Source organism: Oryctolagus cuniculus, chromosome 9, assembly GCF_051225735.1.
Source record: "Oryctolagus cuniculus isolate XC-2025 breed Fujian yellow rabbit chromosome 9, ASM5122573v1, whole genome shotgun sequence".
Classification (NCBI taxonomy): domain Eukaryota; kingdom Metazoa; phylum Chordata; class Mammalia; order Lagomorpha; family Leporidae; genus Oryctolagus; species Oryctolagus cuniculus.
This window is the reverse complement of record NC_142875.1, coordinates 13,223,247-13,248,463: the sequence shown is the minus strand read 5'-3', so window position 1 is coordinate 13,248,463 and position 25,217 is coordinate 13,223,247. Positions and strand designations below refer to the sequence as shown.

At 53.7% G+C, this 25,217-nt stretch overlaps 1 protein-coding gene across 5 annotated transcripts in view; it reads left to right on the top strand.

Annotated features, from left to right (window-relative positions):
* The window catches only part of UBAC2 (UBA domain containing 2), a 191,713-nt gene that overhangs the window by 147,989 nt on the left and 18,507 nt on the right, over nt 1-25,217 (top strand). For all 5 annotated transcript variants that reach the window (XR_016212718.1, XM_008260139.5, XM_017343571.4 and 2 more), the window contains one exon: nt 5,577-5,822. Coding sequence is in view for 4 of the 5 variants with exons in the window: in XM_008260139.5 (XP_008258361.3) it covers nt 5,577-5,822 (246 nt within the window). In the remaining variant the exon portion in view is untranslated. The remainder of the gene's footprint in view (nt 1-5,576; nt 5,823-25,217) is intronic.

Sequence of the window (25,217 nt, the reverse complement as noted above, 5' to 3'; positions counted from 1 at the left end):
GATTTTATGATGTTGGTCTGTTATTTTCGCCTCTGTGCAGGATTTTATTATGTTAGTTTGATATTTTCGCTTCTGAGCGGATTTTAACAGTCTGGAATGGTGTTTCTCAGACTGGGTGGTTTATATTCCTTGGTCCTACAGAGAGACTGTAAAGCTGTATAGCTCTGCATGCATTCCTACGGACTTACTTCTAAGGTCTTCACAGGTGAATGCGAAAGACATGCCTGATTATTCCTAACTTGACTTCTGGAAGTAACTGACCATATAGGGGACACAGATGTTGGCCATGACCGAGACTGCTCCAGCTCACAAAGCAAATTTGTTAGATAGGTTAGACAGAGACTTCCAGACCCTGGATAGGCAGGGCCTGCACTACACCCCTCATAAGCAGGAAGCAGTTACAGAAGAGATGATTCTATGTCCATCAACTCCCCTTAGGATTAAGGGGATGGGGTCTCTGAGGGAGGAATGAAGTAGACAGGCATACAGGTTAAAATTGACTAGGTTTGTGAGCTCGAAGGCCATGCCTTCACCATGCCTTCACCATGCCCTTGTGTGACCTCATGCCCCTACCTGTTAATTACCCACTCCTCTTTGAGTGGTGTGTCTGGCCATTTCCTCCTTTCTCTTCTTTTCCCTGGCCTCTTGCCAGTAGGGTGCTGGCTGTAGCCCTGCGACTCCAGGGTGCATTCGCCTTTGGGCCAACCTGCCCTATGCTTCCTGGCCTAGATGCTCTTCCACGTGGCTGGTTCCTGGTAGTCAATATGAACCTAGATTTACCCCCCTCTGTCTTAGATAAAGCCCTCCCTCTCCTATGCATCTTTTACACTAAATAAAAACTTAAAATGTAAAAAAATAAATAAATAAAATCCAAATGGCATTGACAGAGAAAAGGTTCCCAACCCTGAATCTTAAACCATAAATGCTTTGATGGCCACACAAATCCCTGTTAAGTAAATACCCATAAATCCACCACAGCTCCAGCCCAGGCCCACCGGCCCGGAGCCCTTGGTGTCCTGCCTTCCTTTGTTCCAGAGCTGCTCCCAGCGCGGGGCTGTCACCGGTGTGCTTTGCTTCCCTGGTTTCCCACGTGGTGTGTGCCGCAGTCCAGGCCTGAAGGAATCAGAATCACAGCATGCGCCGCCTTCTACATCCAGCCCCTTTCTGCCAGCGTGCGCTTTAACAGTGAAACCTTGAATACCCCGTAGAAATACGAGAACCAGCATTTGTGTTTCCACAAGACACCTTGTTAAGCTTTTATTTTAAAATATGTTGAGGTGAAAATTGGCACCTTATCCACTTTGAATCTTCCCAATCCTGGATGTGATTCCTTTCTTATTAACTGGGTTGGTTTTGTAAGAAGTGTTCCTTATTATATTCTTTAAGCGTTCTCTCTCAAGGCCTTACATATTTTTTGTTGGATTTATTCCAAGTATCTTACAGTTTCTGCTGCAGTTATCTGCTAGTGGTTAATTGTTTTTGCTTTCCAAGCCATCTGTATTTTATCTCTGGTTGCTATTAAGGATTTCTTTCTTTTGTTGCACTACAGTGGGTCTAGATGTAATTTTCATTTTATTAACCTTCTTGGGACTTTTGCATTTTCAAAAAGAATATAAAGATTTATATTCTTGGGTGCCAGCATTGTGCTGACGTGGGTAAAGCTACAACTTGCTGCACTGGCATCCCATACCAGTACCAGTTCAAGTCCCAGCTGCTCTACTTCTTATCCAGTTCCCTGCTAAAGGCCTGGGAAAGCAGTGGAAGATGGCCCTGCTTGGGCCCCTGCACCCACGTGGGAGACCCAGAAGAAGCTCCTGGCTCCTGGCTCCTGGCTTAGGCCTGGCCTGGCCCTGGCTGTTGTAGCCACTTGGGGAGTGAGCCTGTGAATAGTAGATCTCCCTATCTGTCCTTCTCTCTCTTTCTCTGTAACTCTGCCTTTCAATTAAATGAATCTTTTTAAAATATATATATATATATATATTCTTTATTAATTCTGGAAAATTCTGAGCCGTCATATCTAAGTGTGGTCCCTTTCTGCCCCACATTCCCTCTGTCTTCTGCTGGAGCTCCCCTGAGGTGTGCTTAGAATCTGTGCAGACTCTACTGAGCAGCCATCCCTTTGTGCCTGCTGTGCTCAAGAGCCCCTGCCCCAGCGGGCATTTTCCTTCTCTCTGCAGAGGAGAAGGAGGGTAGATGGGAGGCTGTGCTCACTGTGGGAGGAATCAGGGTGCTTCTTACAGGGAGTGAAGTAACTGTCCACTTCCCTCCTGCCTTCCTTGTCCTTCACCTGTGTCCACGGGCCCCTAACAGGCTTTGGGTTTACCCTTTCTGTCTGTACAGTGATGGATCACCTGTCAGCAGCAGGCTTTCCACTTGGTGGTGTTCAGGATTACAGATGCTCCCTGATTTCACCAGATGGGAGCTTGCCTCTGGCTTCATTTTTTCATTGTTGCTTTGTACCATTTTTGAGAGAACCACAAGCCCTCCACCATTCAGTGTTTAGCCTATGGCATCCAGGTGGTCTTTGTTCCTACACTACACCAAAAGCATTGCCATTGAGGCATCTCCAGTGCTCACTTCTGTGTGTCGCACTTAGCTGTCTCCTGTGCCGGCATAGCTACCCAGTCCCATCTCCAAGCCCTCTTCTCGTCACTTCAGTGGTACAGAATCCTTGTTTCCCTTCTCTTTCCTGGCAACCTCGTTTCAGATTTCCTTTGCTGATATCCCCTACTCTGTGTATTCGCAAAGTATTACTGCGCTTCTGGGTTCACCCCTTAGTCCCATTGCATGCCGGGGGATATCCAGGGAGTCTGAAATCCTCACCTCTGCTTAACTTGTCCCTGGAGCTCTGGATTCGTAGATCCAACCGCCCACTTGGTAGCACCGCTGAGACGTGTAGTAAGTGCCTCCAAGCTCATTCCTGCCTGGGCTCTCGCTGTGTTCTCTGCCTGACATGTTCTTCCCAGTTTGAGTCACTGGCACCCTGTAGTCACACTGACATCCCATGATCACTCCAGCACTCGTAGTCTCACCAGTACCCTGTAGTCACTCTGACAGCCCGTAGTCACTCCAGTACCCTGAAATCACACTGACAAACCATGTCACACTGACACCCTGTAGTCACACCTGCACTCCATAGTCACACCAGCACCCTGTAGTCACCCTGACAGCCCTTGTCACACTGGCACCCTGTAGTCACCCTGACAGCCCTTGTCACACCGGCACCCTGTAGTCACCCTGACAGCCGTGTCACACCGGCACCCTGTAGTCACCCTGACAGCCCTTGTCACACCGGCACCCTGTAGTCACCCTGACAGCCGTGTCACACCAGCACCCTGTAGTCACCCTGACAGCCCGTGTCACACTGGCACCCTGTAGTCACCCTGTAGTCACCCTGACAGCCCGTGTCACACCGGCACCTGTAGTGACACTGGCACCCCATCATCCTTAAGATTTTCACCAAGGACTTCCCTTACCACCTGACCTAGAATAGGTCTCTCTTCCAAGCCACTCTGTGTCCTTCTTAGAACTTATCTGAAATCATCTTAAATATTCACTTATGTCTTTATGGGGACCACTTTCCTTTTTTTTTTTTTTTAAGATTTATTTTATTTGAAAGAGTTACAGAGAGAGAAGGAAACACATAAAGAAAGAGATTTTCCACCCACTGGTTCACTCCCCAAATGACCTGGCTTCAGCCAGGAGCCAAGAGCTTCTTCTGGGTCTTCCATATGGGGTCAGGAGCCCAAGGACTTGGGCAATCATCCACTGCTATCCTGGGTGCATTAGCAGGGAGCTGGATCAGAAGTGGGGCAGCCAGGACTCAAACTGGCACCCATATGGGATATTGGCACTGCAGACCATGCTGTAACCCTCTGTGCCACAGCACTAGCCCACCACTATTATTTTAAAAAAATTTATTTAAGGGACAGAGAACTCAAGCTCCTATTCACTGGTTCATTTCCCCAAATTCCTACAAAACCTAGGACTGGGCCAAGGCCAAAACTAGGAGTCAGGAACTCAACCCAGGTATCCTACCCAGGTGACAGGAGCTCAGTTTCCTGAGACATCACCACTGCCTCCCAGGGCCTCCATTTGCAAGGATCTGGACTTAGGAGCCTGAGATGTGTATTGAACTGGTGCGGTCCAATGAGAGTCTTTCGTCACTAGACCAAACACCCACCCTAACCACTGTTACTCCAGTAAGATCTTGTTTATCCTGTCTTTCATATAGTTTGATACAGAAGCTCAATAAATCTTTGCCTAATTAACAAATTTTATTATTTAAAAAAAGTTACTTTTCTCATTAGAAAGTTACCAAATACTCTGATTTGTGTGACGAACTCCTTATCCTAAGAGTCAAATTCTCAGAATCAAGGGTTTATTTTACGTAGGAATAGCCAGTCATTTTGATATATAAACCATAGGAGTCTTAAGAGTTTTCTTACTACAAATAACTTAAAGATGATAAATGGATTAAAAAGAATTGTTAGGGGATTGGACCTGTGGCATAGCGGGTACAGCCTCTGTCTGAGGTGCCAGTTGAGAACTGGCTGCTTCCAATCCCGCGTCCTGCTATTGTGCCTAGGAAAGCAGAGGAAGATGGCCCTGCCCAGGTCCTTGGGCCCTCACACCATGTGGGAGACACGGAGGAAAGTCCTGGCTCCTGGCTTTGGCCTGGCCTAGCCAGGTTATTGTGGTCATTTGGGGAGTGAACCAGTGGATGGAAGATCTCTCTCTCTCTTCCTTCTCTGTAACACTGCCTTTCAAATAAATAACTCTTTAAAAAGAAAAAAAAGTTGTTAGTTGTTAACTAATACTGATGTGGAATTAAAAATCTGGAAAAATTGGGTGAGAGGCATAGCCTGCATCCTGCATCAGAGTGCCTGAGTCTGGGTCTGAGCTCCATGCCCGACTCTAGCCCCCTGCCGATGCCCACACTGGGAGGCAGCAGATGATAGGTCAAGTGGTTTAAGTACCTGCCACCCTGGAGGGACACCCAGATTGAGTGTTCTCAGCCCCAGCCCGGCCCTGGCTGCTATGAACATTTGAGGGGTGAACTGGCTTATGGGAGATATGTCTCTCTCTGTGTATCTCTGCCTTTTAAATAAATAAAAAACCTAAACTTGGAAAAATCAATATTTGGGAAATTGATTAAAACACCATATAAGTAAAAGCCAAGGCTTTAAGTTGTCTTTATTTCCTGGTAAGTTTATTAAGTGACAGGTCAGCTCCTCAGCCAGCGTCTCTCTGCTGGCCGTCTGCCGTGTGGTCACCACGGTGAGTACGGGGGGAAATTGATTTGTGAAGACTGCTTGTACTTAGTGTTTTGTCACTTCACGTGTTAAGCCCTAGGATATCGCCGTCTCCTGCTATAGTGCAAACCAGTCATTTCCCTGAGTGAAGAGAGCATTCTGTTGATTTGTCTGCCATGTATTCTAGAGCTTTCACCTAACACTGCTAAAACTAAGGCAAAAATGCCCCCCAGACCATTTGGTAGTTACCGAGTTCTGTGTTAAGTATCGTCTTTAAAATTGTCTTACATTTAGAAAATCCAGTTGTACTCTTTCTTTTAGGTTTCCGGAATGTGCTATGATAGCAAAATGCTCCAAGTTCACCAGGTGCTCCGTGTCCCCAGCTGGATGGCAAAGTTCTTTTCTAGGACACTTGAGCCCATCTTCTCGTCTTCAGAACCCACCAGCGAAGCTAGGATTGGGATGGGAGCCACCGTGGACATCCAGAGACAGCAAAGAATGGAGCTGCTGGATCGGCAGCTGATGCTCTCCCAGTTCGCACAAGTGAGGCGACAGAGGCAGCAGCAGGTAAAACAAGAATGATGCTTAAAGTGGTTTCCGCGCCCGTGGTCTCGGTAGTTCTCCTCTGTCACTGTGCGTGCGATAGAAACTGCTGTTCATTCCTGTGCACCGTGAGAGGGTCTGGGACACGCTTCCCCAGACACAGGAGCTCTCTCACGGCTGCTAGTCTTTGTTTTTCTACAAGGTGAGAAAACAAAGTGTGGCTGAAAGAATGGCCCAACTGGACACTGGTTCCACTTACAGTAGATGAGCATCGTTTCTTAGAGAAACACCAACCTAGTTAGCAAGACAGGGCATTTATCTGTTTTCTCAATCTTAGAAAAGCCACAGAGTCTTCCTGTGAAAAAGTGCGAATCATGTGCTCTGGATAAAGAACAAATATAAAACCTGGTGATTTTCCTCGTCTGAGATGAAGAGAACATGAAGGTGTTCAAGGGAGCAGCCAATGAGTGAATGAAGTCGCTGCTGTGTTCCCTTGGCTTTGGCATCAGTGACGGGGCTGCCGCACACCTGTCCTCAGACACCATGGCGGGTGTGTGTGTGCGCGCGCCTGCACTGGGGCTGAAACCTCAGCCAGTCTCCACGGGTGCTTCTGTGACCCAGCACCCTTGCTCTCCATGCTTCGGCTCCATCTTCTTACCCTCAGGGCCAGGAGGAGACAGAACAGCTCTCTCTTGCTGTGCCCCTGTCTTCTGCCAGCACGGCTATAGGAGGTGGGCTGTGGGGCGCTCAGTGGCCTGGAGAAGCAGAGTCCGATGTCCCTGGAGTCCCTTTGGAGGAACAGGCCCCAGAGTTTAGGTCTGGGCTGGGAAGACGGGCCCCTTATCAAAGAGTCTGTGTCTACAGGAGAAAGAGAAGCAAAGCTATTCCCTAAGGAGGCCCTGGAATTTGAGGCCCCTGGAACATCCCGTAGACACCCATGGCATCCTTGAGGATGGAGGACAGATGTCTCTCTCCTGGGTAGCAGGGGCTGGGGTTATTGACGATGGCGTGGGCCCTGTAGAGATGACAGCGGAAAGCTGGGAACTGGATGAGCTCTCTAAGAGAAGAGCTGCGCCCCAGGTGCACCCCGGCCATTGGGGAAGCCCTGTGCTGAGCAGCAGAAGGTAGATCCTGTGGGGAGGCCGAGGGAAGAAGGAAAGGGCCGAAGGGTGTGGCCCGGTGTCCCTGGCAGAAGGGGACCAGCAGGGCCTGGCTGCGGATTCCTCTTGGCCCCTGGCTGTCGCCTCCCCTCCCCCAGGAGTGGATTGCTCTGGAACGAGGCTCTTCCCTGGGAAGGGAGAGTGACTTCCCTGGGTTTTGTGGCTTGCTGTGCGGAAAAGGAGTCCCGTTCCTGTGAGCTGCCTCGGATGGGAGGACTCGTGGTTTTCGTGACCTGCTTCTGGTGCTCGTGAGACAGAGGGGCAGGGGGGCAGGACACAGCCAGGGAGACTGCCTCTGAGGCCCTCCCGGAGTGTCCTGCAGTTCAAAGTACTCAGCACGCCGGGGGCCCGACTCGGGGTGTCATGATCTGAGCCTGGCACTCTTCCCGGGACAGCTGTTCTATTGGTTGGGGCCATCCCCTATAGCCTCCTTAACCTTCAATGCCACCTGAAGCCACTCTTCAGTGGCAGTCACATTGCAGGGTTAGGACTTCACTTAGGAATTGAGGGAGGCACGATTCAGTCCTTTGTGAGCTAAAAGGGCCCGGGATGGCCGACGTGGCACAAAGTGGCTGTTTGTTGCGGCAGGTGGTGGCATCGTGGGGTTCAGCATGGTCTCGGTTGGTGACACGTGGATGTTCCTCAGTGCAGGCGCTTGATTGGGTTGGGTGAGTACAGCCTGTGCCTGGCCTCCACCCCTGCCACCAGGGCCACTCTGTTCAGGTGCCCGTAATGGCATGGCCGCTGATGGCCCCAGATCATGCTGTCTGCCCTCCATTTGGTGCCTCTGCTGTGGGGGTGCGTGTGGCAGGTGTTAATCTGCAAAACAAAGCCATCACACTGCGTGCTCCTCTAGCTGCCCCTGACCATGCCCCAGGTCCCGGCGTGTTACCACTGCATGCGTAACCTTTCTCTTCTCCCACATGCTCTTTTCCAACAGCCAGGCTTGACCATTCTCCTCCTTGGCCGCTTGGTCAGCAGGGACAGGAAGTGTGAGCCGGGGAGGTTGTGAGCCCGGTGTGCAGCTTGACTTTGGCACACCGTGTCCTCTGGCCCTGCTTATGCCGACCCCCAGTGCCCCGCCTCCATCGATGGTGGCTTTTGCCTGGGCCCCTGCCCTGCTAGCAGGTGTGTCCCCTGCTGTCCCCATGTTCTTTGTGTCTCCTGCACAAGCACCTTGTGATCCAGAGGCAGTGTTTGGCGAGTATCTGCTTCTCACCCAGCCCTATTCGGGCACTTGTGGTTCTCTCGGTGTGACTGGCTGTGAACACCACAGCGTGGGTCGCTGCTGCCTTGGTGCGGCTCCACCCGCCGCCCTCAGGCTCCTCCACTTTCTGACGGTGGTCTAACCCCCGGGGCCGAAGTGCTGGGCAGGACACCCACCCCGGGCTCTGCCCGAGCTTGTGTTGGGTGGCCTGCTGAACAGCCGAGAGCCCGCGGCTGCTCTGTCCCTGAGCCTTCGCATCTCTCCGATACCCGGACACTTGCACACCCGAGCCTCCTGCTGACCTCCCTCGCGGGGCCGTGTTCAACCTTTTGTCTTGCACACGGGATAACTTGCTACGCAGAGAACTCCTCTGTGCAGCTGCTGTGTGTTCGTGCGTGCGTGCGTGAGAACTGTGTCTGGCTCAGTCGGGCTGGAATGTGATGCCAGTGAGGAAAAGCCAGCTTGCGGTTATTTGTCAGCTGATAAGTACTCAGTGCTCAGTGTACGCCGGGCAGAGGACCAGACCCTGCGGGACAGCTGGGAAAAGCTGCCAGGACAGAGTTTGGGTCCTGTCTCCCGCAGAGTGAGAGTTCCACTGTTTACCACCACCACGCGTTGTGCCGTCACATACTAGGTACTGGGCATGTATCATGTCCGTTACTCCCAGGACGGGCTTGAGAAATGCACTTTTCCTGTCCAATTCCTGCGTCTTGGGTGCTTGCTTGCCAGGGCTATGCAGCTGCCAAGGGGAGATCCAGATGGGGACTGCCGGGCCTCTGTCCAGATCCTGCTTCGTGCCGCCTGCAGCACGGAGAGCTCCCTGGTGATGGCTTTTTCCCTTTTTCACGTTGGCTGACAGGAAACTCAGTGCCAGGCTTAAGATTTCATCAAGTAAGCTGTTAGACCCAAACTTAACACTTCTGTTTCCATCGTCTTCTCTGCATTTCAAGAATATCTTTTGCTTGTTTTAATGTCCTTGTATCTTTTATCGTAGGCAATAAAATTGTGTTACTGCAGTTAAAATGGATATTATTTGTTTAAAAACTTTTGGCTTTCAGATGATTCTGATAAAACTCAGTTTATTAGGTCAGAAAGCCATTCAGTTACTAACGACTGCACATTAAAAATGATCTTTCTGCCATCTTTGATTTCAGGTGTTCCAGGTAACACTAAAGTCTTATTTCCATGTATTCTTTTAGATTTCTCTCGCCTGTGTCGGTCATCTTGTGTTGCCATCCGGCAGCTGCTCGGCTGTCACTGTCACTGTCACTGTCCCCACTGCCCTTGAAAAGCTCTGACAAGACTGGGGTGTCCTCCATGGGCACGAAAGAGGGGAGCGTCATGTCCTTCCCCTGGACGCGTTCAGGAAATCAGGCAGCAGCACTTGAGAGAGATGTCCCAGGACAATGAGATGCTCGCTGCAGTGCCCAGGCAGTAGGAATCCCAGAAGGGAGTCCTGGGTGCGGCCTGACACCCACCAGGAAGGCTGGGTGCAGAGGAGCAGCCCCTCCTCCCAGGGGTTGGGAGGTGGGAGTGGGTTGGGGGAGGCCCTGAGACCCTACGAGGGCAGGATGTGCAGAAACTTGGTCAGATGCACAGAGAGAAAGGAGACAGCACGCAGCGACTGGAGGTGAAGAGTTTGGTTTTGACGCTGGAGGCTGAAGGAGTGGCTGGACACTCTAACAGTGGCCGGACGGTTCCCTCCGAAACTCTCCTCGTGCTTCCCTGTGTACAGTGGGTGGGAGAGGAGCCGAGTGGAAGAGGACTTCAGAGTTCGTGCATGAGAAATTTGAATTCAGAGAGAAGTCTGTATAGGTGCAAAAACAGATTTTGAAATCCATGCAGGGTTCTTTTCCAAATGTAAGTTTCTTCACGACCTGTTTGAAGGCCTCACATATACATGAATTTCAAAATTATTTTGTGCCAAAATAAAAATCTTTTAATTCCTTTTTCCGTGAACTTTGTGGAACACCCTCAGCCGGTAGAAGGTAGCTTTGCAAATCCAGCTCTCAAACGGGAGAATCCCTTAGCCAGGGTGATTCCAGTCTTTTTCCTCTGTGCACCCGTGAAACGTTGCCCGGGCTTCCACGTCACCTGCTGAGCTTTCCACCCTGGCTCCTCAGCAGGTGAGCCCAGTCCATGGTCCTTGGCGCTGTGCTACAGCTGCTCACCCCGGGTCTGTGAGCTGCACCTTCCCCTCTCCCTGGCCGCGAGCTGGGCATCTCTATGGAATGTTCCACAGGCACTCGCAGGGTCCTGTTGCTCTCCTAAATGTGCTCCTCTTCCTCATTCCCTTCCTTCTAGAAATGCACCCATCTGCCCAGAGGCCCGAACCTGAGCCCTGCTGTCCCCGCCCCCTGGAGAGCCTGCCACGCCCTCCCTGCTCTGCAGCCCCTGCTGGCCCTGTGTCTGTAGCAGCCTCTTCTTGATGTCCCCGTCGCAGACCCCATCAGCTTCCTCGGGGTTGAGCTCTGGGAAAACACAGACCTGGTGCTTTCCCTCTGGCCGCAGTCCGTCCTCGTCCTCGCCCTCGGCTGACCAGCGCTTTCAGAGCAGTTCCTACAAAAGGCCCTGACTGCTCTGTAGCTGGGCTCCTCTCTGTAGCCCTGCGCAAGCCCTTAGGCACTCAGCCAGGCTGTGTGTGTAATTTGTTTCACACTTTCTTGCCTTCACATCTGCCCCGTCTCTGCCTAAAATAAACTTCCCCTGCACCAACTTCTGCACCCCACACCCTGCACCCACACCTTTCTTGTGTGCCTGACTCCTGTTCACTCTTCTGTTCCCCTGGCAAACACCTCCTCCTCCGGGCAACCTCCCCGCGGGATACTGGGTGCACCCTGCGGGTCTCCCGTGGCGCTCAGCAGCCCAGCTCCCACCGTCGATTTACCGCCCTGTCTGCTCTGCGGGTCCTGGGATGGCAGAGACCTCTCTGTGTGCGATACTGAGGGCGCCTGCCGCAGTGAGAACTCAGGCGGAAGCCGGGTAACCAAGTAGCAGCTGTGTGCAGTGAGCAGTCACAGATCCGAGTCGTGGCTCGGGCCTCCTGGAGACAGTGAGAAGTCAGGGCTGGCAAATCCCGGGACCTGCTCTGGGAGCACCAGTGGAAAGCCAGCTACTAAAGGCCAGCTGAGACCCAGGCTGAGACCCAGGCTTAGAGGGCGTGAGGAAGGAAAAGGGAGAAACCCCAGCAGTTGAGGAGGATCCCAGGAAGGCTCCATGACCAGGGAGTGAGAAGAGTGGTCGTTTCTGGAGCAGTGAGGTTGAACAGATTCAGAGTCAGATGCCACCAGATCCGGCCCCCACACTGCAGGCATTCCCTAGTGGGGAAGGGAGAGGGGTGGTGGGCTGGGCCGCTGCCTGGCCACAGGCACAGAGGAGCCAATGGCCTCGTCCTGGGACACCCCTGTGCAAGGCACACCTGCCCTTGTCCAAGTGACTTTTCCTGCTCAGAAAGATAAGAGCTTACGCTGCTGGCACCATTGACCCCCCCCCCCGCCCCCCAGCTGTGCGGCAGCCACACAGCACCCGGCTCTGGGGGACCGGGAGCAGCCCTGGCCATGCAAGCCTTGCTGCTCCTGCACCTCGGGCCCTGCGTGCCGCAGGGCTGGGGTCTGACAGTAACCTTCACTGTTGCCAAGTGCACTTTGCCCTCTCCCACATCTTCCTGGACACTTCCACAAGTCACTGGCATCCAGAAGCTGCCACTGGGCTTGTGACGGTGACAGCTGGGTTTCCCACATTGTATTACTGTCACCGGAGAAATTGCAGAGTTCTTGTCTTCGCGCAAGAAAGAATTCAGGCGTGAGACAGAGAGTAGTGGGAGGTAAACTAGCAAGGTTTATTAGGGAAGGGACATCCGTAAGGATGGATGGGCACTTCTCTAGACAGAGCCTGAGAGACTGGGGGGTGGGGGGGTGGGGGTTACATGGTTGAGTGGAGAGATTACACCTGGCCAGACCAGGCGGGCGGCTCAGTAGAGAGGCAGAGGGCTGAGCACGCAGTCTGGTTGAGGCCGGGGGGGGGGGGGGGGGGGGGCGGGGTTTAAGGAGATGGGTCTTTGTCTTCACACATCTCCTCCTGAAACAAATGATTTTATGGCTGTAAATACTAAGAAGCTCCTATCTGAGTTTTCCCTTGACGGTATCAGACAGGAGGAAACCTAGCTGGCACCATCCTGGGTTCAGAGGAAGGATGAGCAGGACCCCCTAGAGAATGGGGATCCCAGAGCAGGGTGTTTGAAATGCAGATACTGGGCTGCATCTGGGAGACTGTGGAAGATTTGTCAGGCAGAAGGGGCGGGCATCTCCACCTGGCAGGGTATCAGGTAGAAGGGGGCAGGGCAGGATGCGAATACCGGGCTGCCCCTGAGACATTGTCAGCAGATGCATATGCTGGACATAGATGTCTTCTCTTTAGGCCTTTCTGTCACACACACATAAGCTCATAACTGACTTCCTGCCTAACATTACTATAAGCTGCAACTGCTTCTCTCTCTCTCTTTCTCTCTCTCTCTCTCTCTCTCTCTCTCTCTTAATTTTTTTTTATTTGACAGAGACAGAGAGAAAGTCTTCCTTTTGTTGGTTCACCCCCCAGATGGCCGCTACAGCTGGCACGCTGCACCGATCCGAAGCTAGAAGCCAGGTGCTTCCTCCTGGTCTCCCATGCAGGTGCAGGGCCCAAGCACTTGGGCTATCCTCCACTGCACTCCCGAGCCACAGCAGAGAGCTGGACTGGAAGAGGGGCAGCCGGGACAGAATCCGCCGCCCATATGGGATGCTGGCGCCTCAGGCAGAGGATTAACCAAGTGAGCCACGGCGCCAGCCCCACGACTGCCTCTCATCTCTCCATGCCCACAGTGGCCCCATCCTATTGTGAATCCCTCGGGGGACAACATGTCAGCCCCACACCGACTCTGCTCTCATGCCCTCTGCCTCCCTCACCACGCCGTCCCCTAACAGGTGTCAGCTCCACCCTGGGTGGCATCTCACAGTCACTGCTGCTTGCAGCGGTGGGTCATGTTCTTGCTGCTAGGGCCGTTATATAACTTGTCCCAGGTTTGTGTCTTACTCGTGCCCAGTCATCAGTGAGCTCTTACAGGAGAGGCTCTGTGTGTCTTCTTTCTTCCTGTCTCTTGGCTCTGACGGAGGACGCTGCCCTGCGGGAGTGGATAGGACCCTGCCCCCCCTTCCATGGGCAGATGGTGAGGCACAGGGGCCAACACAGCTGTGGAGACAGCAGGCAGCTGCCTTTGCCCGAGATCCTGCTGTCCATAGGGGTCTTACACCACAGTAATGCGAACCACTGCTTTGGCCAGGCTGCACATGGCGACTGTGAAGTAGGCTAAAGGCAGAACCATTGGGAGGTAACGTAGACTCCGTAGCAAGCTGTCAGGGGTGTGGGGCCCTGAAGGCAGTCCCCCTGGACTCTCCTCTAACAGTGACCGTTGCACAGTGCAGCTGGCAGGAGCGCCACGACTTGCCAGAGTGGATTCTGTCTGTTGCTGACCGTATTGGAAGTAGCCCTGAGATGCTGTAACACAGGTAGAAGTATGTGTTTAGTCTGCCCTGGCTCCTGGCACACAGCCCCTGAAACCCTTGGGGTCCTCACAGTGCTCAGTGACTTTCTGTGTACTCATGAGTTTGCTAGGGGCTCCTGGGTAACCTCGGGGTGGAGCCTGGGTGCCAGGGGAGCCAACCACGGCATTAGAGGGTTGGGACATCAGCCCCACCCCCAGCCTCCCTAGTGGGAGAGGACTGAGGGCTGAGTTGATGACCCGTGCCCAGTGATGGGTTCAGTTGTGTCTGCCTGATGAAATCTCTGTAAAAACCCTGAAAACAGGCAGGAGAGCGCTTCAGGTCACTGAACAGGTGGAAGGGCCTGGACAGGGGCACACAGAGGGTGTGGAAGCCTGGTGCCCCTGCCCCGACCATGCTCTGTGCAGCTCCTCCGTCAAGCTATTTGTCCTTTGTGGTGTCCTCCACAGTGCACCAGTGAGCCCAAGTGAAGAGTTCCCCTGGGTTCTGTGAGCCATCACTGCAAATGAACCGAGGCCAAGGCTTGTTGTGGCAGCCCCAGTACGGCTGCTGGTCATGGCACAGGTGACAGCCTGGGCTTGAACTGGCATCTGGACTGCCAGCAGCCTGTGGACCTCCTGCTGCCTCCAGGTCAGGATGAACCCGGGGCATTCAGGGGAGCTGCTTGGAGTGTGAGAATCCAGAAGTCCCAGAAGTGTGGTGTCGAATGGCCTGATAGGAATGGAGTGAGGAGTTGACAGTTGGGGGTCAGTCCCAGGGCCAGGGAGATGCTTGCACAGTCTGTGTGACACGGGTGCAGCTTTGAGAGGACAGAAGAGGCACGGAGTGGCCCTGCCTGTCAGAGGACCTGTCCAGAGTTAGTTCCTGGCACGACAGTGGACGTTGGGGAGGGTCGTGATTTGAGAGTGAGCCCGACAGTGTGGACATACTTCAGATTGTTTGTGGAAAATTGAGTTAAGAGACATTTATTTTTATGCAGCAGAACGTTTTGAAATCCCTGCATAGCTTATTCATAATGTGGATTTTTTTGAAGACCTCTCGAATTATTCTTAAAAACTGCAAGTGTCTAGAACAAGGGTCAGAGGGCTGTGGCACATGAGCCAAACTGCTGTTTTTGTCAAGTCCAAAACTAAGAATTGTTTTTATATTTAACATTTTTTAATTTAATTTATTTGAAGGCAGAGAGAAACAGGCAGAGAGAACAGCCGGCACTGGGCCAGGCTGAAGCCAGAAGTCGGGAACATAGTCCCCGTCTCCCGTGTGAGTGGCAGGGACCCAATGCAGCCATCACCTGCTGCCTCCCAGAGCACACATCAGCAGGGAGCTGGATTGCGGAGCGTGGCCAGGGCTTGGCCGTAGCTGGCCCAGGAGGGGATGTGGACTCCCTGGGTTATTTACCCGCCGCACCGAATGCCTCCCCTGGTTCTGTCGTTCTGCATGGTTGTGGAAGTACTCGTGTGACCCCTGAATTCCTGCCTGTTGCTCTTCAAAGCCTAAGACTTATGCTCTCTGCTCCTGCTCTAGAGGACGGTCTGGCCAGGAGACTTGAGAGCAGCTCTTTATCAGGAAGTCTGGATTCTCCCTGCATGTGTCACCAGTTTTGTCTGTGAACCACCGTTTTCTCTCTTGGCTGATCAGATAATGCCATCCCATACCACAACAGAAACCTGACGCTCAAATGCTCCATAAGGTATTTCTCCAGAATCTCCATTTGTTTTAGAAGCAGCATTCAGGTGAAGGCTACCGCAGATGAATCGTGCTTGGGAGTGGCCACGCGGGAGACAGGCCAGCCATGCAGGGGGGTTTGTGCCCCGGGTCCCCAGTCGCCTCGGTTTTCAGTTACCCACGGTCTGTTTCACCTGCGAGGGAAGATGGTGTTGGTGCCCGAGCTCCTCGCCAGGGTTCACACATGCAGCTGAGTTTCTCTTGGGTTTGGTTGAAGTGGAGGTGGCTGTATTCTCTCACCTTCCCTTAGCAACGCTTTGTGGCTGTGAAAATAGTTTCTCTCTTTGTCCACCCCCCAGCAACAGTCGCTGCTGGCCCCATCTCACTAGGCACCACCATGAGTCATCTCTGCCCTGCAGGCCCTGAGAGCGCCTGTCATCAGCAAGTGTCTTTAATTTAATGGACTATTTCTTGCATATAAAAGTCTTCCCAGGTCCTCCATGTATTTTTATAATAGCTCCCTTGAGGTAGAACTCACTTACCATACAATTCACCCGCTTGGAGCGCATAATTCAGTGGTTTTCGTGTATCCACCAAGCTGTGCAAGCCTTCCCAGCAGCCCACTTTAGGATGTCTACATCACTCCAGAAAGAAGTTCCTCCCGCCATGATCAGTCACACACACACCCCTCCCCCGTCCTCCCATCCCCCCAACCCCACGCAGCCACCAGCCTACTCTGTCTGTGGATTTGCCTGTTCGGGACATTTCCTGGAAGGGGAGCCGGCACTAAGCAGGCTTTGAGACTGACATCGCTCACGTGGTATCCCATTTCCTAGGTGCACCCGTGTTTCAGCATGCGCAGGCGTCCCCTCGGTGTGTTGTAGGAGGCTGGACCTGCCGAGCAGGGCTCTGCTCAGTGCCCTCCGACTGCACGCTCTCTCGTTGCCCCAAGTCTGGCTGGCTTTCTGAGCAGACTGCCTGTCACCCCTGTCCTCACCTGCACCACCATGCCGTGGCCATCCGCTCCACAGAGCATGCTCGGTGCCCGGATGTACCGGGTCCCAGGGCACGAGGCAGCGCCCTCTGGGGCCTCCATCCCCACCTCCGAGTGTGCCACGGAGGAGTTCTCTTGGACCCCAAAGCGGTGCCAGGCCTCGTTTAACCAGAGCCACCAGAGGCACAGCCAGCAGGCACGTGGTGCGCCTCTCAGCACTTTTCCTTTTCAGCTTCGTCTTTCACTTTTTGGTGCAGTTTGGTTTGAAAACCATTCTTGTCAGGTCGCTTGCTTCTTTGTCACCAGAGCAATCTAATCAGTGAGCACCAGTTCCTTTTATGACTTTCTTCTTCCGTGGGCCGTGAGCAGAGAACACCGAATGTGGGATAGGTTACCATGGTGTAGTTGATAAAAATCTGCAGATGAAATGAAAATGAGGTGCAGGGCCCCGTGTCCAAGCGAAGCTCCCTGCTTGGGGCTCTGCCCCTTGCAGCGGCTGCTGTTCCCTTCTGCTGCTGGTGCAGCTGCTCATCCTGGCCTTTTGATGACGTTCGGAAGAGAAAGATAGGATCAGTCCACATGCTGATCCTTTCCCAGGACTGACTCATTAAGTGAGCCCGAGAAAATCACTTCTGCTTTCCACCTGCCTGGTGTCTTCATGAGAAAGAAGAGCACGCTGCACTCTCACAGTGCTCAGGGGACAAGGGAGTGACGAGGACACACTCGGAACTTGGGGAGACGTGGAGTCACAAGCAAGCCAAGGTCTTTTCCTGGATTTCCCTGTGCCGTGCTTACGCATCACTTTTTTACCATGCCTGAGTTTACGCATGTACTGTAGGGCAGCAGAGTGTAAAGTAGGGGAATATTAGAAAAATCATCCTCAAAAGCATTTTTGCAAGTTTTTTTTCTCCCCCAAAAAAGCTTTCCCCGTGGGCTTTCAAAACCAGGAAGTACTCATAAAGCAGGACAGGCCACGGGGGCATCCATATGCATCCCTGGAATAAGCCTTCTGATCGCCTTGAGAGACCTTGGATTTCATGGAAATCTCCCTGCCCCTGCCCTGCCCCTGTGGCTCGGCTGCAGCCTCAGCCGTGACAGAGGTGGCTTGTGAATAAAGCAGCCTGGGGCCAAGAGTTCCCAGAGCTGTGACTCACTCTGCTCTGAGATGAGAGCACAGATTAGCCACACTGAGATTTGTAGTCAAGGTGCCTGCGAGGTGCACCTGTTCATGGGGCGCACGGGCAGCCAGTGTCTCAGAGCACAGGCTCGGGGTGAAGAGGCTGCTATGCTGCCTCGGGTGACCGCTGTCGGCCACTGTACTCCTCGGAGAGATGGTTGCCCATGGTGCCGCTGTCTCATTGGAGCTCCGTGGTGAGCAAGATAGCAGAGTGGAACTGGAGTGACTGGCCAGGATCCTGTGACCGCGGCTATGGCAGGCAGCCCCTATGACAAGAGAGAATTATGTGGCTTCTGGGATGCGTGTCCACAGACTGATGGGGAGGAGGTACCTCCTAACTGGCTTAAAGACCATCTGTCTAGTCCAGCTTTCCATTTTACCCATGAGGAAACCACCCTCTGTTCTGTTCCGTTTCCATTGGTGGCGTGGCTGGGTTCTGTAGCAGCCTGGCAGAGGGGGAGTGGGAAGGGTTTGCTTGTGGAGGAAGAAGCCAGTCACAGACAGAAAACAGAGCTGTGCCCTGGACAAACACAGGTGGGGGAGGAAGCAAGGGCGCCATCCAAGCAGGTGTAGCCTGCAGTGCGTGGGGGCCGTGGTGAGCGGGAGCGGCGTGCTGGGGAGAAGTGAGAAACCGTTTAGGACAGGGTGGGTTCGGGCAGACCTGCAGAGCGGGACAGAGAACCTCAGGCCCCGGCCGGGAGAGGATTTTGTCAGGCAGTGGCGTCAGGAGGGGAGCTGCGGTGCAGATTCTCCTGCGCTGCTGTGAGGATCAGACTGGGGAAGTGGGAATGGCATCAGGAAGTGGCTCCGAGTGGGACGACGGGGGCCTGCACCGGCGGCGGGCCTCTGCAGAAGGGAAGCCAGCAGTCCCGGAGTGCCGGCTAGGCTGGCCGTGCGGAGGAGAGGGCTGAGTCCAGTGGAGCTCCGGGTTTCCAGCCCGGCCGGGCACGGTGCTGGCTGAAGGGCAAGGGGTTGCTGAAGACATAAGTGAGGCTGGCGAACTCTTTGGGGAAGGAGATCTAAAAAGAGAGGAAATCTTGAGTAATCCCCAATCTCATTTTTAATAATGAGTTTCAGCTCCTCTATCAAAACATTTACTGGTAGCAAGTAGCAGAACTCATTTCAACTTTGAGAAGTATTTGATCACTTCTTCTGTGGAGCTACAGTTGGAAGGAAGACAGTGAGCCGATACTGCGCGAAGGGATACAGGAGGGGGAAGCAGAGGTATCTTGCAGGGCCGGCGCCGCGGCTCACTAGGCTAATCCTCCACCTGCGGCACCCGCACCCCGGGTTCTAGTCCTGGTCGGGGCGCCAGATTCTGTCCCGGTTGCTCCTCTTCCTGTCCAGCTCCCTGCTGTGGCCCGGGAGTGCAGTGGAGGATGGCCCAGGTCCTTGGGCCCTGCACCCGCATGGGAGACCGGGAGGAAGCACCTGGCTCCTGGCTTCAGATCAGCGCAATGCGCCGGCCACAGCACGCTGGCCGCAGCAGCCATTGGGGGGGTGAACCAATGGAAAAGGAAGGCCTTTCTTTCTGTCTCTTTCTCTCACTGTCTACTCTGCCTGTCCAAAAAAAAAAAAAAAAAGTATCATCAGAAATCGGTGGCCCGCATCCATGCGTCTCCAGGAGGGCCACACCAAGGCCTTTCCTTGTGCCAGCCTTCCGGGCCTATGTTCCGTGTCAGGAGCATGGGCATCCAGGTAAGATAGGAAAGAGGTCCTAGAACAGGGAGTGGGCGGGATCTTCCCACGTGTGGGACCTCGTCAGTTCACCACCCGCACCACCACCACCTCCGCCTGACAAAGCTGAGCATCCCCATTCTCACCAAATCCAAACCCTGTGAAACCAGAAGGGCAAGACATCTCTGACCCCAACCGCCCCTAGAGGAAAGGGTCACCCTTGGAGGGGAGTGGTCAGTCGGTCAGCCTTGACGAAGCAGGAGGAACCCGAGCTGCCACAGCACTGCAGCTACAGCCCCGCCCACAGCCCACCTCCAGGGAGGCAGGGGTGGAGGGGAGTGAGCTGGCACCCAGTCTATGAAGGAGGAGCCCAACAGGGAAAGCTGCAGCCACGCAGCGAGAATGGGAAAGCCAGCGATGTGTCCTGAGCCTGTTCCCAGAGCCCTCTCCTGCACCGCTGTGGCTCCCCGGGGCAGCCCTGTGCCAGGTGCCATGCTTTGTTGCAACCAACGCACCCTGCTTGTAAAGTACTCCCCATGTCCCAGGAGACATCACGTCAGCCATGCGGGTACCTCAGGCCTCTGGAGAGAAATGACAGTAATGAAAACAAACCTCAGGACAGAAGTCCCTTCACTCGCACACCAGTGGAAACGCACACCTCGTGCTGTCCCGGGCTGTGGCTTACCTTCCTCGTAGACGCCACCAAGGATGGATCAGACGGGCAAATCCCATGGCTTCCAGAGCTCCAGCCGACGGGAACAAAGATGTGACAGGAGCGACGCGGCGGAGACCTGTGCCTCCCGAGCCAGAGGCCGAAAGCCGAGCTGCAGGAAGTGCTGGGTCTCGTGATCGCGCCGCGGTGGCTGCCGTTTGCCGAGAAGAGTGCTATCATTTGAAGGGTCTTGGCCGGCCGGCCTGGTCAGCAGGACAAACCACAAATAAAAAGTGAAAATGAGGGCTGTAAAAGCAGCCTGGGGTTTTGCTCACATGTTCATCCGGTCTCTGGCTTGTGACTGTCGCCAGCGGCTGCGAAGAGAGCAGTCGACAGCGTGTGCACTGCCTGTGTAGCCCTTAGCACAGACGCGAGGGCCGGCTCCGTGCGACCTGCTCAGCCAGTGTCTGAGGCTCAGGTCTCTAAGGACTGATGAATGACGCTTTCAAATACAGAAGGGGATGTGTTCAGATCCTCGGGCTGCCCTCTCAGTTTGTCTCCAGTGATGAAGGTTTTGCCAGTCCACGTACGTGGTGTTGCTGGTGGGCTCTGCTTGGGTTTGGTTATTTTCTCCAGTTTGGCGAGGAAGTTTTTGCTGTTGACAGCAAGCTGTGTGCTGCTTCTCTCCTCTGAGCTGGTGGTGCTCGCTGTCAGTCCTCGTCTCCTGGGCTGCCTCTCAGCTTGGTGACGCCGCTCTCCGCGTGCCTCCAGTCTGCTTTCTAGTGTGCGTGTGTTCTGTCGACTCAGCTAAGCTGAGTCACTGCTCTGCCCTTCACCTGGCCTCGGGATAGCACACTGCACACGGAAGGTGAGTGACTGCAACTAAGCAAATTCATTCCTTCACCATGACGTCTACACAGTGCTGGACGCAGGACGGAGAGTGACAAGTGACGTCCTGCGTGAGGGCGTAGTTTGCACGTCACAGTCTCATGCACTGCTCTTTGAAATGACTGCTTGGTTTAGCAGGAGGGGGCTCCGAGGCTTGCAGCGTGCGTCAGCCGTGTGCTTTGTGAGCCTCCTTGCTGTAACCCCTCCTTCCATCCCGCCTTCTGCATGAACCACTCAGGTCTCCGTGTTCCAACTAATGGGACGGCTTTGCCAGGAGAACCCAACAGGACCTAGCTCAGCGATTTACTGCACTGTGTATGAGGCCGCTTACTTGTCACTCGGCGAGCATTTCCTGCGTGCCTGCTCTGCCCATCAGCACACTAGTCTGGGCCCACACTCACAGCATGATCAGGGTGTCGGCCCTCATGGAGCTCACAGGTGCTGAGCTGTGAGAGGCAGGCCAGAGAGCATGCCAGGCACACAGAGGGGCTCCTCTCCGTCCTGGGGACGGTTCGCTGAGCCGAGAGAGCGCTGAAGAGGAGCAGCTGACCACAGATGCAGGCTCCCACGAGAGAGGATCATAGGGCAGAGGGCTGAGAACTGTGGCTGGAATGACAGGCAGGAGGCTGGGAAGCCAAAGTCAGATGCTCATTGCATCCTCAGAGTACCGGGGTTGTGGAGTCGCATCATTGAAGGGTTGCCAAGGACGGGCACTCAGAAAACTCGGACTGGACTCCTGCTGTTTGAAAGGCACCGTACAGAGAGCAAGGGCTACAGAGAGATCCTCCAGCCACTGGTTCACTCCCCAAATGGCCACAATGGCCTGGGCTGGCCCAGACTGAAGCCAGGAGCCTGAAGCTCCATCCAGGTCTCCCATGTGGATGGCAGGGGCCTCGGCACTTGGGCTGTCTTCTGCTGCTTTCCCAGGCACCTCAGCAGGGAGCTGAATCAGAAAGACTCGAACTGGTGCTCATGTGGAAAGCCAGCGTCACGGGCAGCCGCCCAGCCCACTGCACCATGGCGCAGCCCCTCCCTCCTGTTTTCTGTTTATCTGCTGGATTTTGCTCATACACTTCAAAAGCCAAAGTAACGTAGACTTGAATGCAGACACAGGTACGGAAATCCAGCTGTCGTCTATTAAGTCAGACAGCAAAGAGATCTGCAAAAATAGGAAACACTCCACTCGTTCGTTATCTGTCTTGGAAAGCATGGTTCTTTTATGTAAATATGTTAGCAAGTAATAGGCTTCTGATTATTAATGCATTAATATTTTTTAAAAAATGTTAAAGGCAGGGCCAGCACTGTGGCATAGTGGGTAAAGTCGCCATCTGCTAGTGCCAGCATCACATATGGATGCCAGTTCAAGTGCCAGCTGCTCTACTTCCAATCCAGCTCTCTGCTATGGCCTGGGAAAGCAGTGGAAGATGGCCCAAGTCCTTGAGCCCCTGTGGCCATGTGGGAGACCGAAAGAAGATCCTGAATTCCTGGCTACCTAAAGCCCAGCTCCAGCTGTTGCAGCCATTTGGGGAGTGAACCAGCAGGTGGAAGCTCTCTCGCTCTTGCTCTTGCTCTCGCTCTCACTCTTTCTCTGCCTTGCCTCTCTTTAACTCTGTCTTTCAAATAAATAAATAAATCATTTTTAAAAATGTTAGGCAGAGGGGAGCCTTTGAATGTGGTTTAAGGGGAGGAGGGACGTGATGCGTTCTGCGGTGGGGAACGCATGTGTCACTGCTCTGCCCTGGGTCATGTGTACAGCAGGGTCTGAGAAGCGGGTGGAGAGCAGCAGTGGGTTCCGCAGACACGTAGGAGTTGTCATTCGGAACACGTGGCCTGGCTTGTCGGTGGTTCGTTATCTGTCTTGGAAAGCATGGTTCTTTTATGTAAATATGTTAGCAAGTAATAGGCTTCTGATTATTAATGCATTAATATTTTTTAAAAAATGTTAAAGGCAGGGCCAGCACTGTGGCATAGACACGGATGTCAGTCCCAAAGCTGAGGACAGCAGTCCTCACTTGGAACGTGTGGCCAGGGTGCCGGAAAGGAGGGGTGCTCGGTGTAGGGCCCAGTGCTGCTGGAGCTCAAAGCTGAGCGCCGAAGACGACCCCGGGTCTGGCAGAAGGTGCACTTGGGCTGTCTCCGGCTAGGATGCAGGAGCAGCGCTCTGAGAAGCTGCAGGAATTGCGGGCGCGGTAGCCGGCACCTGTGGCGGCTGACTGCCCCTTCTCTGCTACAGCTGCGACAGTCGGGCCTTTTCTGCCCCGAGCTCCGTGGCGGGCGTCGCCCTGTACACTGCCTTCCCCCAGTATGCGGGTGTTTCCTTCTGGTCTGGGCAGAGCCGCCCAGCGCCTGTGTCCTGAGCCCCTCAGCGCTCGGGCAGCTGGGAAGGGCCAGGCTGTGCCCTGGGCGTGAGCTGCTCTGGTGGTCGCTGTGGGCATCGTGCAGATCTGTCTCTGGACACACCCTGAGGTGTCACAGAGGGAGGCCTTGCTCTGGGTTGCGTGTCGCCTCCCCCGTGTGCAGCACAGATGTCGTAGACCTCCTCGCTCTTTGCTGCTCACCACCCAGTCTCCCTGGAGTCTTCCCAGCACAGTGGTCCTCAGGCGGCCACAGACAGCGGGGCGGAGGGGCCCGCCTGTGTCCTCTGCGCTGCAGAGCTGATGGAGTGACAGAAGCTCTCAGAGCCCCCAGAGCCTGAGGATGCATTTTCCCCAGTGGACCCCCTTTCACAATAAGCGGGAGTGCTGTGGCAGTTGGGAGTTTCTGAAGCATTGCGTTCACGTTGCCTGCCCTCTGATGGCCTCCAGGGACCTGTAAGTCTGCTGGGGACATGAGAAATAGCAATGTAGTTCAGGTCAAGGGGCTGGCGCCATCCTATATGAGCGCCGGTTCAAGTCCCGGCTGCTCCACTCCAGATCCAGCTCCCTGCTAATGTGCCTGGGAAAGGCGCAGAGGACAGCCCAAGTGCTTGGGCCCCTGCACCCATGTGGGAGACCTGGAAGAAGCTGCTGGCTGCTGGTTTTGGATCAGCCCAGCTATGGCCGTTGCAGCCATTTGGGGGGTCAACAAGTAGATAGAAGATCTGTGTCTCCTCTCTCTCTGTAACTCTACCTTTCAAATAAATAAATAAATCTTTTTTAAAAAATCCCGTTTTAAAAAATTAAGGTCAAATGTTAGAGATAAGAACAATAGTAGTTGATCTAGACGTTTTCAAGCTCTGTTTTATTTATATGTTTTATCTATATGTCTTAACTCATTTCATTTTTAGAATAGCCCTGTGGGTGCAGTTATTGTTCCCATTTTACAGATGCGAAAACTGAGGTTCAGTGATATTTTAAAAAAAACCGTGCCTAGGGGCCCCCAGCAAGCGCCAGAGCTGGGAGTTAACCCCAGGTGTTCTGGCCCTTGAGGCTGCTGTTTGGCGTGCCGCATCCTCCTCCTTCCTGTCCGCCCCTTTCTCCTTCCCCCTGCTTAGCTCTTTGAAGCGCATGTGTCGCCGCCTGGAACTCTGCCTTTGAATACTGTGACAGAAATACCTTGCGTCCTCCTCCATTGCTGGAATGGTTCTTGTCTTTCCCAGTGTGCTCAGGCCCCGACACTTTGACGCTTTAGCCCCGTGCCTTGGCCGCAGTGTGTCAGGGCCTGCTCTGAAGTTCTCTGGTTCTTCCAATCTACGCCTCACAGCTTCCCCCTGTGAGGAATGTGTAACTGAACATTTCTGCATGTGCCCCTCCCCCAGGAGGGGTGCGCTTCTGGGGGCAAGGGTGGGGCCACATGCCTTGTGTTACTTCCCCAGAGAGCGGCAAGTGCCCAGGAAAAGCCCCGCGAGCTCTCCTGGCGTGGCTTCCATAGCCTGCTGGACAGCATGGGTTTTGACTTCCTGTAACTTCTGTAGGATGAGACGTTAGACACTTCCTCTGCAACCCAGTTGAAGACTTCGTCCTTGGTTTATTTTCCCAAGGATCTGGATTTCATTTGGAAGCCTCCTTGCCAGCCACTAACAAATACCTCGTGAAACATCTGTCCAACGTGCAAGCTGCTTCCCCTTCCTTTGTAAAATGTGCGGTTATTGCTTTTGAAGAAGACAAGCTAAAGGAAGCGCTTCCTGTTTGTAGAGGCTCAATTTTAACCCCGGGCAGCAGAGATTCGTGTCAAAACATCCTAGAACCCAGAGGTCCTGCTCACTTTCTGCTTTTTAAGCACTTTTTTACTATCACAGGAGTAGGGGCACTGAAGTTTGGTTTTGTTTTGCCTCATCGTTCATTCTCTTTTAAGAAATGAGATGTTACAGGTGCAACTAGAGGCCCGTGTCCCTTCCCACAGTCCTGTGGCTGGTGTGTTCCATTAATGCTTAGGCCTGGCTTTGTATCCTTAAAACACATGAGGGTACTTGCCCAAGTTCACAGGAAACTGGAATTAGAGGATGAGTTTAGTGATGTAAAAAACTGCTGACGTCCATGCCTCGTCC